Source organism: Curcuma longa, unplaced genomic scaffold, assembly GCF_044706935.1.
Source record: "Curcuma longa cultivar G26 ecotype Majalengka, Jawa Barat unplaced genomic scaffold, ITB_CL_G26_1.1 contig_17659, whole genome shotgun sequence".
In the NCBI taxonomy this organism is placed as follows: domain Eukaryota; kingdom Viridiplantae; phylum Streptophyta; class Magnoliopsida; order Zingiberales; family Zingiberaceae; genus Curcuma; species Curcuma longa.
In genome coordinates, this window is record NW_027430639.1 from 1 (window position 1) to 13,516 (window position 13,516).

At 38.7% G+C, this 13,516-nt stretch overlaps 1 protein-coding gene and 1 pseudogene across 1 annotated transcript; one reads left to right on the forward strand and one right to left on the reverse strand.

Annotated features, from left to right (window-relative positions):
* The first annotated feature begins 1,016 nt into the window (after positions 1-1,016).
* Positions 1,017-2,110, forward strand: LOC141816659 (NDR1/HIN1-like protein 13; annotated as a pseudogene).
* A 1,773-nt stretch (positions 2,111-3,883) lies between these two features.
* On the reverse strand, positions 3,884-9,027 carry LOC141816660 (histone deacetylase 2-like). Its single transcript, XM_074704401.1, has 11 exons — positions 8,953-9,027; positions 8,812-8,874; positions 7,955-8,023; positions 7,716-7,882; positions 7,541-7,605; positions 7,407-7,453; positions 5,503-5,547; positions 5,351-5,401; positions 4,509-4,595; positions 4,205-4,292; positions 3,884-4,108 (listed from the first exon to the last, which is right to left on the reverse strand). Exons 1-11 carry the CDS (start codon positions 9,025-9,027, stop codon positions 4,005-4,007), a joined length of 861 nt encoding a protein of 286 aa, XP_074560502.1. The 3' UTR covers positions 3,884-4,004.
* Positions 9,028-13,516: the final 4,489 nt, after the last annotated feature.

The following is a 13,516-nucleotide window of genomic DNA, read 5'->3' on the forward strand; positions in this document are numbered from 1 at the left end:
ATGCAATAAGATTATTAATTGATGGAGCAGCTAGTCCAACGATACGATATACAATTATACAATTAATAAGCATATGCAACTCTATAGCGGAGGATAATTGTGTTAAAAAAAGTGATGCCCACCATGCCAACTCTATCTTATATTTAAAACTCTACAGATCAAATACAGCCAACAATAATATGGGCAAAAATTAAATGAACGCCTCTAACTACTACAATCTTCAAAAGAATAATTTTTTAGGTTAGAAAATAATCTACGTATTTTTAATTTTTAAAATATTCTTATTACAATTTATAATGTTGTTATAGTTATAGTATAATATAGTAGGTGCTACAACATTTTTAAAAAATCAATTCAACTTCAAATATATTATACAGAGAAATAATTTTATATAACTTTTTAGCAATTTAATTAATATTATTTAAATTCAATTAAAACTATTACAATAGACATTTAGCGATTACTATGATATTGTTTCGACCACTTAATAGTAATCAATTAATTATTACTATAATAATTGTCATTAAAATAATTTTAATAAATTTAAATAATTTTAACTAATTAAATTGATAAAAAAAAGTATTTTTGATATAAAATTGTATTGGTATAAAATAAGGATATATTTTTTATATAAAAGATATAATAGAACTTATTTTATTTTTATTTTTTGACGATTTTAATAATTAGAAACGTTTTCCCATTTTTTTGCCAATACAAACACCGAATTGCTGCAAGATGCGTGCGGTCGGTTCGCGCACGAATCGTAAGGCGCGGCGGCGTAAGTCGTGAACAGCTGGCCGCGGCCTTCGTCCAATAATTTTAATTCCACAACGTAGACGTCTCAACGGAACTCAGCGATCGCACGAACACGCTGCAGCGTGTCCTTTCGTAGGGTGGATTCCTGGCCGTTCGATAACCATCGAACGCTGATGCCAAACGAGGTGTCCCGCCTCGTCCTTCTCCCCCTTCTACTTCTTCTTCTTCCTCCTCCTCGCGGTCTCGCCTTTCTCCTTCAATCTCGCTCCGCAACGCTAACCCTACCACCAACCGCGAGCTCGACGTGCCGGCGGCGGAGCCACCAAGAAGAGGGTAATGGAGGATCGTGTGTACCCTTCGACGAAGCCCATCCCGCCTCCTCCTCAGGCCGCGAACGGAGGGCCGCCGTCGTTCCCGCCGACCAAGGGACAGGCGTACGGCACCACGCTTCCAACCTATCGCCCCCAGGCCCGCAAGGCTCCGCCTCCCCGGCGCCGCCGTCGGGGCTGCTGCTGCTCCTGTTGCCTCTGGTTCACGCTCATCCTCATCGTCCTCGTTTTCCTCGCCGCCGTTGCCGCGGGCGTATTCTACCTCATCTACCGCCCCCACCGCCCTGTTTTGACGTTTCCGGCCTCCGCCTCGCAACGTTCAATGTCTCCGCCGCCGGGCAGCTCACCTCCCGGCTTAGCCTCAACGTTACCGCCCGCAACCCTAACCACAAGCTCGTCTACCTTTACGACACTGCTTCCGTCTCCGTCCTCTCCGATGGGGTGGACGTCGGCGACGGCTCCTTCCCCGCCTTCGTCCAGGACGCGAAGAACACGACCCTCCTCTCCTCCACGCTAACCTCAGGCCAGACGCTGGACGCCACGGCGGCGTCGGATCTGAGGAAGAGGACGACCCTCCACTAGAAATCAATGTGCGCACCAAGGTGGGAGTGAAGATCGGGAGCCTGAAGACGAAGCGGTTAGGGATCCGGGTGCGCTGCTCCGGCGTCAACGTGGCAGTGCCGACGAGGAAGGCCGCGCCGACGACGGCCTCCACCTCGAACGCCGCCTGCAAGGTCAAGCTACACCTCAAGATCTGGAAGCTGACCATCTCGTAAAATCGAATCTCCTCTCTCACTCTCCACACTTCTCATACTGCGACAATTTGCACCGCAATGAATTGAAATGGGCAAGAAATCGAAGAACAACAACGACAAAAAAAAAGGGGGGATTCTGATATGTAAAATTAAGCAGAAATCAAACAATTGTAGTTTGTCTCGTATTTGTTTTGCTGTTTTTGGATTGTGGAAAAATATTGTAAGGTTTTGTGTAATAATGATTGGTTTAAATTTGATTAAATTTGCGAAGCAGGAGTTCGATCGTTCCGGGCGTTTGAATTATTCGATCTTCGAGTTCTCTCAGTGACATTGACAGTTGTCACACTAAGGAAGAGGGAAGTCAAGTCAGTGTGAACTAATGTGGCTCTGTGACAGCTGGAAAAGAGCTTTCATTTAAAAAAAAAAATTAGATGAGAACGTAATGACAGCTGGAAAATGGTTTTATTTATGTTTTTTATAAAAAATATGAGGATATTAGAAAATTTTGAATATAATTAATTGAGCCTAATCATTTTTTGATTTTTTTGTGTGTTTTATCAATAATGGTGTTAATTATTGATATGGATTTAATGTGGATTTAAATTCCTTTGTAATATGGATTTAAATATTTTTATTATTGTTCCTGTTGAGATGCGCCTTCGGACGAGACGGCTAGCTCACTCTACAGCACCTCGTCCAAGATCTGCCTCCCTGGTGGATAGTGAGCCTCGTCCAAGATCTGCCTCCCTGGTGGATAGTGAGCCTGCAAGAAAGAGCACGTGAGATGGAGGGTCGGGGATCCTCCCCGGCGCGACCACTCCGATGCTTAAGTTAGTGAGTGGAGATGAGGAACTGCTAAGGAAGAAGAAGAGAAAAATTGTGAGAGCTCGTGTGCGCGCACGTACCTTTCTCCACTGAAACACTAACCCTCTTAAGGAAGGAGATTCTGAAATGTCATGTCCCTGACATGACCCGGAGGGCTCCATCAACGTTATGAGTGTGTCCTAAAGAATGTCTAAGGGTATGGTCCGAGGTATGGCCCGTTTAGTGGGCCCGTGGCAGCATTGACTTGCAAGAAAGGAGCAGTCCCCTCAGACACGTGTCGTGATGAAATAAGTGAGAGGACACGTGGGATCATCATAACAATTGATGGGAGGAGTGGTCCTTGGGAACTAGCGGGTGAGAAGAAGGGGTACGACCGAACCGAAGTGGATTTTGGTTCGTCCCCTAGCATAGCGCACGAGGAGGGGGCGCGAGAACCGAAGTGGACTTCAGTTCGTCCCCCAGCATGGTGCACGAGGAGGAGGGGGCGCGACCGAACCGAAATGGACTTCGGTTCGTCCCCCAGCATGGTGCACGAGGAGGAGGGGGCGTGACCGAACCGAAGTGGACTTCGGTTCGTCCCCCAGCATGGTGCACGAGGAGGAGGGGGTGTGACCGAACCGAAGTGGACTTCGGTTCGTCCCCCAGCATGGTGCACGAGGAGGAGGGGGCGTGACCGAACTGAAGTGGACTTCGGTTCGTCCCCCAGCATGGTGCACGAGGAGGAGGAGGCACGACTGAACCTAGGTGGTGCACGAGGAGGAGGCGCGACTGAACCTAGGTGGACTTCAGTTCATCCTCAGAAGAGCGAGTGAGGAGGGGTTACATGAGGTCTCCCGTGCCTCCTCGGGTGCGATTGATCCGATCACCTGTTAGGACTTGGTTAACCTCGTCCGTATCCTTTTAACCCCATAACAATTATTTTTATAATATGGTAAATGTGTTGGTATCCTTATTATTTATATTTTGGTAGTTGGTTCATTGATTTAATCATAGTAGGATCACTCTTACAACAAATTAAACCCTAAAATTCATATTTTAGACATCCACAAACTCACAAATATTTCGTATCAGAATGAGTAAACACAACAACTAATATTTCGTTTTCAAAAATCAAAGAAGATAATAACTAACATATATGAAACTGAATTTGCATCTACTAACTGAGCATAGAAATAGAACAGTAACTATAACTAAATCTTTATCCCAGATTGATTATGAGTATAGAAATCATATAATTAAAATTCCGAGATTTAAAGTTGTATAGGTGCGATACAATGTTTTCACTTTATATATGCATATGTGATGATGATTGCATACTCTACACATACTCGTTTGGGTCTCAAGAATTTTTAACAAGAGGTTGATCCAGAGTTATCAAGTTTTTCTTGGAAAGGTTTTCGATTGAATCTGCAATTACTCGGGCACTTGACTTCATGTATCCACCTGAAATAACACCCAGTTAGCAAGGGAGACTGCATTATATTTGCCGCGCTACAATAAATGGTGATCCAAAAGTAGAAGAAAATGTATCTAGTTCACCTGAAGTGAGCATGAGAAGAGGTATATTTCTTTCTCTAGCAAACCTGAAAACCTTCTCGTCTCTAGTCATCACGCCGTCGGGACTAACCTGGACGGGCACAAAAACTGACACTGTTTCAGATAACTTCTCACGAATGCCTGACGACGCCCTTTTACTTCTGGCCATATATTATTTAGTCCCCTTCTCTTTTCTCAATCGTAACCCTTGAGTTTTTTTAGATCCCTCTGTATTCTCTAACTTCAATGATCTTTAAGGTTCAATATTTGTATGAATCTGAAAAAAGGGGATCAAACCATAACTTACCTTCAATCTGCCCAAAGGATCACCATCTAGGACATCAGTGCCAGCATTATACACCACCAGTTCAGGATTGAAGTTGTTTCTTGCAACCTGAGGCACATGCAATGTCTAATAAACCTCAAATGAAAATTTGAGTATTTTTTGAATTAATTTCAATACCTTGTGCCTAGAGTTTGCAAAATGTATTTCAGGAAGTTTGATTGACAACTTTTAGGCTTGGTCAATTGTCCTTGAATTTCTAAAGAATCCGAGAATCTTCTCCATATTCCCCTAGAACTTATCAATATCATTCCAATTCTACCCCATCCACAAGTATGTTTCTATAAGCCTTCGCATTTAAATATTTGATAACTTTTCAGAGTTTATTTAGCTTTTGAGCGAGAGAGAGTTGAAGATGTGAAGTTCAGAAGGAATGATAGTGAAAAAATTAACTCAAGTTAGGGATGTCGATAAGGGGTTAGTAGTATACGCATGCTTAACGATTAAAATGGTGCAGGATTTTAGAGACCAATATCCCAATCTATGAAAGTGATAAATGAAAAAACACCAATGGCAAATGGCAAAAGAAATTAGGAAGAAAATTTATATGGCTAAAATAGAGAACCTCAACTAATTAGAAGGAAGCATCCAAAAGTGCTCATACACAACTATGTCCAGGACCAATTAAACAAGAGTCACATAATTATCCCGACCAGCTACATGGAAATAGGAAGATTATACTGACATACATGATGCAATTAACTAACATGCATTATACAATTTTGATTAACCATTACTCTAATACTGCAGATATCAAATGACACTATTCAAAAGTGACTAAAATCAAGCAACATGATAAGTTTTACCTCAAGAGCTTCATCTAGCTTATCCAGGTATTCCTTTGTTTTAGTACCACTCTGTAAACATCAAACCATCAACAAGAAAAACATTTCTTAGCAATGTGATAAATAGAACTTATAGTGGCAGAAGAGTACACAAAAAGAAATTCAAAACTTACGACTAATTCAACTTTATGGTCAATGTATCTCTTAGCCTCAAAGTCCTGTTAGTGAAACCAGACAACTATAAGAAAAATGTAGAAGCACCAATATGCTTCTAGTCAAGACATATTATAACAGTTGTATTAAGATTAGATGGCCTCCAGGCCCCATTTTAACACAAAAAATGTGATGATTGGAATAGATAACAGGCATTACGTAGGAACTTATGCACAGTGAAGAAAGAGATAAAAGTAATCCAGCTGTTAATTACTGGGTTTTCTACGAGGATGTGGCGCCACTAATAGGTAGTAAATATAGATAAGGCAAGGTAGGGAGCCGCTTGGTATCTGATTTACTTCTCTTCATCTAACCGTGGGACCGATGATGAGGGGCGCTTGACGTGAGCGTTATCAGATTTTGCATTATTAGTTAAGGCAAGGTTCCATGTCTAGTTCCATGCTAGTCTTGGTGCCAAGCCAAAACAAGATAGTCATAATACTGGTCGGTGTGTCTTGTGCTGGCGTGAGGTGGTCCAAAGAAGGAAGAGTTGGCTATGCATACCTAGGATATCTTCTTCGTCGATCACCATTGTTGATCATTTACGCCAATTATTACCTCTCCCTCCCTTCCCTACCAGGGATATCAGCTTCATCAATCACCATCATTTACTTCAATTATTACCTCCTCACCCCCATCGGCTCAGCGCCCAACGCCAGTTCAGCCCCATCCTGCCAATACTTTCACTCTTGCCGATGACCCCTCCCATCATAAGCCTCCAACATGATTCAACTGTTCAAACTGGTGTCACTATCTCCACGTTGATTTTAGTCTCAGCATGCTAGTGGAAAAGAACATGTTGCGCATTTTAGGTGAACATAGAATGAATTTCAATCCTCTAGCAGGGGATTTCTAGAATATGGCAATTTGTTGGAAACTTATGGTGGGAGAAAACACTGCTATAATTAGTTGTTACTAGTGGCTGCCACATGTAAGTTCCATATTTGTTAATCGTGTAAATGCACAACGATGTACAGTGAAATTGCAAGGCCCAAGTAGGGGTGTGTGCAAGGACATTGGCTAGCATTTATATTCATGGGCTAAGCAGTGGTATAGTATTTCCAATAATATTTTGGTTACTTTTCAAGTGCACTTGGAGCACAAATGGAGCAGAGCGACCATCAGCATCTGTTAAGGTTGTCAGTTCAACGACTTCTAAAAGAGCAAGAGCAAAAACTGGAGCAATGCACACTTAAGGCTCCCCTCCCTCAGCAAGCCAAATTCTTCACCTTAATAAAGCCACACCCACCTTCGGCAAATCTCAGCCATGACAGCTCCAAAGCACCATGGCAAACCAAATTCACCTAGAATGAACTGATCCCATTGCCCCAAAGACACATCCACCTCAACTCAAGTGCTACTCACCTTGGCTGAACTCAATAGCCTCATAAGGCATTTTGACCAAATTTCTATCACCTTGGGCAAGCTACACAAGCTCCCCTCTCGACCTCGACCAAGCCCAACTTGTACTCATCTAGCTGTGTGTCTGCATTGTGGTCTGAGCCTAATATATAAATTGGAAAATTAGTTTTTATTAGTTGTGATCCGACCATCACCTATGTCACTCCGATTTGGATACCATCACCTATGTCACTCAGATTTGGATACGAGTATCACATATGGGTATGGATGGATTCAAGTAACTAACATAATGATTTTTTTTCAAAGTGGGAAACATAGAGACTCGTCGTCAAAAAAGAGTCAAACTTTAGGATACGGGTACAGGAATACAACAGTATTATAGTTAAAATAAATTTGTAGCGTTCAGACTGACCCAGTAATTAATCAAATAATTATTTGCAACTAGTAGTGTCTTGGTAACATATACAAACCTAAAATGCAGTAGGTAAATAGAAATACTCACAAATGGATAAATACCAGCATTGTACATGTCCAAAATATAAACCCTTCCTACAAGTGATAAAAAAAAGAAAGTGATAAAAGGACAAATCAATGACTTGAACATATGCAGATATGCTCAATGGAAGAGACACATACTGTCATTTGAGAAGTCTATTTCATGGCCATTTCCTTGGTGGGCGTCAAGATCAATAATCATCACTCTGCAATGTTTACAAGAAATACCAAAAACATTATTTTGTTTTAAGCTCTCTGTTGCAAATGTACTTCTCAAGAAAGTCACAGACGAACTATCTGCAAGCAAGCCTCCCACCTAGTAATATTCAAACGAACGAAGGCAAAGTGAATGCAAAGAGAAATGTCAGCATATGCACAAAAGCCACCTCCTTTTTCTGCTGAACAATGATGGAAACCACCACCAATATTGATAGCCCAACCTCGCTCTTTAGCAAGTTTCACTGCTACAATGGAACCTCCCACCTGTGTATATGAAAATTGGAGCATGTTTCGTTGTATATGATAATAAAGCAGGCCAAGTACAGTAACAGTAACCTGCATGCGAAATGGGTGAAGCACTTTTTTCTGCAAGATGCAGTTAGGCAGCATTGCAACAGGGGCGAGCTGGGATGGATTAAATTAATTATTAAAACCATTAAATGTTGAGTCAATTCTAACCTCTGCTAACTTACTTTGTAAGCATAACAAACAAACATTTGCTCTAAAACTTTTTAAAAAAATACTGTGGAAAGAGAGAATGATATCCACTATAAAGACTCGGGTTGAGTCATATATGGTCCTTATTAACATATTTTCAAAAACCAAACTAACTTAGACTTGTTCAAAACACAGTTTAGACAAAACTGAATATAGTAAATGAAATTTTACATGAACGAAACAATTTTTTACAACAACCAGACCAGCAAGACAGTTCATTATTTAATATGCTATGTACAAATTGTGAAAAGCACTAATATATTCTACATGGAATGCTTAGTTCCACACTATTAAGGCACTACCCTTCTTGTAAACGAATTTAGTTGCAGTGCTGAATTGATTTAATTTACTAAAATTGAATTCACCATGAAGACGGCTTGCATAACAATTTCCAAGGAAGATTCAAAATAGATGCAGTTCTTTTGGTACCGGCTTTCCTGATATGTTCCATTTGTAAATAGTGAAAAAGAATATCATTCTTAGCTCTAATAACTAAAAATGTACAATTTGATAACTAGGATTATGAAGCTTCATTGGTTGTATTCTTATCAGCAAGCATAGAATAAGTTCACACACAATATTAAGAGGTTCATAGCACAAAGAGAGTTTGGAGTATAAATTGGCACTGGCATTTAAAGATGGTTGAAATTATCATTGCCTAGGACAATAATTCTTAACAAATGAAAAAAATTTACCTCAGTAATAGTGGCAACAGTCAAACTACTTTTTAGACTGCTCAAATACGTTTCTGAGTGCACCTGATTGTAGGTACATTAGTACATGTACTCAAAGAAGGCAAAGGTTGATATATGTCTTCTGTATTGTGATAAGCTTACCACCAATAGGTCTTCTTCTGAAGCTTCTAGTGGTTCTAATTGAACTAGCTTGGCCTCATTTGCATTCTGAATCATCACTAAGAGAGGAGGATTGCTTGTATCTTGATATGCTGGATGTGCACGTTACCTTTTCTTTTATAGCATGCTCAAGTCGATTCTAGCAGATCTCAAGTCAACTCCACGTAAGACCGATCCACTTTCTCCGTACATCTGGGTCAGATTTCAGTCACTTAAGTCGACTCTAATCTCAAGTCCACTTGAGACACTCAAGTCACTCCAATCTCAAGTCCACTTGAGTCACTTTTGACTCTAGTGTAAAGGCCTCTAAAAGAGCTTCGAAACGCATCTGATCGTGCCTCGTTCTGATTCCCGAGTCAAAAGTTATGATTTGTTGAAGTTTGACTCCTCATGTGTTACCCCTGCATCATGGTTCCTACAAGACAAGCATGAAGACAAACAAAACAACCTAACTTTAACCCGTGGATCTAACTTCAGATTTCTATCAAAATCCTGGGTGTGATACAGCCCACACTAGTGTCACGAATGAGCCTTCAAATTAGAATTTATAATCGAAAACCCTTAGCTCACAAACAAATGTAATACAGGGGGCATGAGTCGTATTTTTCCAAGGACTAGTAGAGAGTTATATGAATCTAGCTAATTGTCGTTCTTTTTGAGTTTTTATATAAAATGGGGGTTTTGGTGTTTTGCAACGAAATGTAAAATGAAAATTCAATGTTTTAATGAAAAATGCATGAAACCAAGCAATAAAACCTAAGTACTAATCTAACCTAAATATGCAAATTCAATATGAAATATAAGCAATAAAATTAAACTATCTAACAATGCAAAATTTATCTTCCGTAGTTATGAAATGCAAGAATTAAAGTCCTCAAATTATAGGAAATTACAAGCACAAGCTAAAGAATCCTAATGCAACACTTAACAGTTCAATATTTCACTTGAATGCAAAACTCAACATGAGATTACTCTTAAGCAATGCAATTAACTAAATGCAAGACAACAATTTAATCTATAGAACTAAATGTAATTAACTAACAGCAATGTATAAAGCTCATTGATCTAGCAATCTGATACAAAAGCATTTAAACAGCTGATACGGAACAGTGCTATTTGAAATTTCATTGAAATGATATCAAATTCAAATTGGTTTGAAAACTTAAGGCTAAAGAATTCTAATAGATCAAAACAACTAACAATAGCTCAAGCATTAACCGAGAAGAATCAATTGTAACAGATTGATCAAGATTCCAGAAAGAATAGAGCAATCAGAAATTCAAAAATGCAGAACAAACAGTAAAGACAAAACTTCGGATCTTCCCTTCCAAAATCAACTCCAATCTTGCCGTCACACAAGATCTGATAAGATTCATCAGAAATCCCAGAAAGATAACACTCAGCTCAGCTCGATTTAATCTGGATCAAACCCAATCGACGAAGAACAGAAACACTCCGTGAACGCCGAACAGAGCCAATCCAGAAATCTTAAATCCACTAGCTAGGATCCGATCGCTTACAATTTGAGCTCCGAAACCTTCAAGAGTATTCAAAGAACCCCTCTGAATGACTCAAGATCACTCCGATTAGCTTGGATTTCAAAAACCAGAATTCATGGCGGAGAAGAATCAGCTGAAGAAACCCTCACCAGCTAATCTGCTATGCGATTATTGCCAAAATTCACTTGTAATCATCCTCTAGGATCCAGAAATCAAGTTGGAAGAGGAAGATCTGAGGTTCTGGCGATGAAAAATGATGAAAAATAAGAAAAACGAAGCGGGACGAAGGTGCTACAGTAAATTGCTACAATAACCATGATTTTCTGCTACAGTGTTTCTTCTCGTTATAACTGGGACACTGTTCACAGCCGCTTCCGCTACTTGGTTCAGCCCGAGTCCAGCCCTGGTTCAACCCATTTCATCCAATTAAGCTCCAATCGGCCCGATTTCAGCTCCAATCGAATCCTAATCTTGATCATGACGTTTTAGGACCATCAATTTGACAAATTTTGGCTTGACTCGATCTCAATTTGGACTCGATCATGGTTCAATTTGGACCCTACAAAGAATCAAGCTCAATTAATGTAAAATTAACCCTTAAATCACAGAATTTAGAATTAATCATCCAAATATTCAACATATCACAATTGCGATCAATTCATGTCATTTAGCATTTTATTTTCATGTAGAAACCCAAATTGAATCAATAAAATACCATAAAATCCTAGCTTATCAAATTCCCCCACACTTAACCTTGTGCGTCCCGCTCAAGCCAAAACAATAAAACTAAGAAAAACTCCTACTATCGTACCCCCCCTAGATCATCCTCAATCATAAGTTAGAAACAATTGAAAGAGAATTACCTAAAGTTGTAAAATCTCAAAAGTTTAAGTCCATGAACTAAACTCTTGTACTTGGTTAACCACCTAGCAAGTTTCATCCTTCATGACTAATTAAGATAAATGCACCACACTCAGTCTCACAAGGTTATTTTCAATAGATAAATCAGTGGCTCTCACCCTAATTCTAATTCATGATCAAGTAATGTAGGGCTCACTCAAGCAACTTAAGTTTCATGCACTTCCATATGCTTGCTTGCTTTCTACTCTCCACTAGCATTCTTGATTTGAAATCCACACCTATTAAGGATTATTGAAGATAATAAAGAAATCAAGAACTAAGACAAATGAAAGAAAATTTAGGAAGAAAATTTTAAAGAAAAGTGCTTGAAGGAAAATGAATGGTAGTGGTAGATATGAATACAATTAAATGCTAATCAATGACTTCTTGCCCTCTTTTCTATTTCCTTTATTTTGTATCATATTTGTTTCTGTTTGTTCTTCAATTCCATGAAACAAATCTGATCTAAACTCTTGCAATTCCTCTCCTTGATACATTCTCCACTTTCCTTCTCCACTTTACCTCAAAATCCACCAAATTTGCTATCTTTTGTTTCCCTTCGAAAACAAACCCAATTTCTTCACATTTAAGTTTCAAAAGAGCTAAGAAATAGCAACCAATCATCAGCAATCAAAATTCATTTCACAGTAAACCATAATCTCAATGTATCAATGGCACATTCAATTCCAAAAACCATTCAAAATCAAAATGATACTTTCCTTTTTCTCTCCATTTTCTCACTGTTTTTCATCCATTCTTTTTCCACATTGTAGATTGATTACTAATTCTCATCATACTGCAATTTCCCTGCAATTCGAATGCAAATCAGTAGCTCAAACAATTCTTAAAACTCAGCTGGAAAATAACTGAATTTCTGTATTTTTCTATTTTTCTGGAATTCCTTTTCTTCCTACTGTTTCTATTTTTTTCTTCCACTGTTTCTTCCAATTTCTTGCTGCCATCAACAATTCTAATTATATTCCCAACTTGCTGTTAAATAAGTGTTCGAAATTGCATCAAATTTCATAAGAATCTTTCACTTCTTTGGAGCTTTTGATACTACATTTTATTCTATTTTTCTTTTTTTTTCTCTTTTTCTGTTTTGTTTTGTTTTTCTTTTGTTTCTCTGATGCAATTTCGAAGGTAACAAATACATCTCTATACTTCACTCCCAACTCTTCACATACCATGATTAAACTAGTGAAGAAAACCCAAACAACTCCCTCACACAATTCCATCACTTATATTCAATTTTTGGCACACTTATGCACTTCACCATGATAACATGAGTTTCAAGTTGTTATCCTTATCAATTACACAACATAAACACTTCTTAAAACCCTTTAACAAATGCACAGCAATGTATCTTCAATAAGTTGTAGCATAACAATTCATAAAAGCTTCAAGATTTCAAAATTGGCACATGGTTTGTTGTTTTGGCACATATGGCTATCTTTTGATTTCCACTTGGCTTTCTAATCCAATTCCCACAATTTGAATCCTCCTTTTCAAACTCATTTCTGAACATTTCTTTAACATTCTATTTGCTCTTTAATCCGGCCATAAACAAAATCTCAAAAGCCCAAAATCCGGCCACTAATACAAAATTCTATCTCTTATTTTCGCTTCATAATCTCTCATCAATGAAGAACCCTCAAAACAACTTATCAATGCATTATATTGCAAACATGATTCAATGCATTCTGATATCAACTCAATTCAGTAATTTTAAAAACAAAGAAACCAAGGTGAGGTTAGAAACAACTCATGATCTTCCCTCTAGTGGCACATTGTTTCTAATTTTTCTCTTCTCTTTGTTTTTTTTCTTTTTTAGTGATCAAACAACATCAAATGAAGTCTTCACTGATCTTAGCTCGAAATAAACCAATTCTCATTTTCAACAATGTAGTTCAACCACAAAAAACAAACATCACATAGTATAACACTTTATGCCATGAGTACTAGTTCCAAGTTTACTTGTATCATCCAAAATTTCCAAAAATACTAAACACCTCCCCCACACTTAAATCCTTGACTGTCTCGGGCAAGAAACATTAATAGCATCTAAGAATACCCACATCCGAAATAGAATGAAAGATGAACCAAAATTAGGATGAAAAAGATCAAAGAAAGTGGTGTGAAGTATA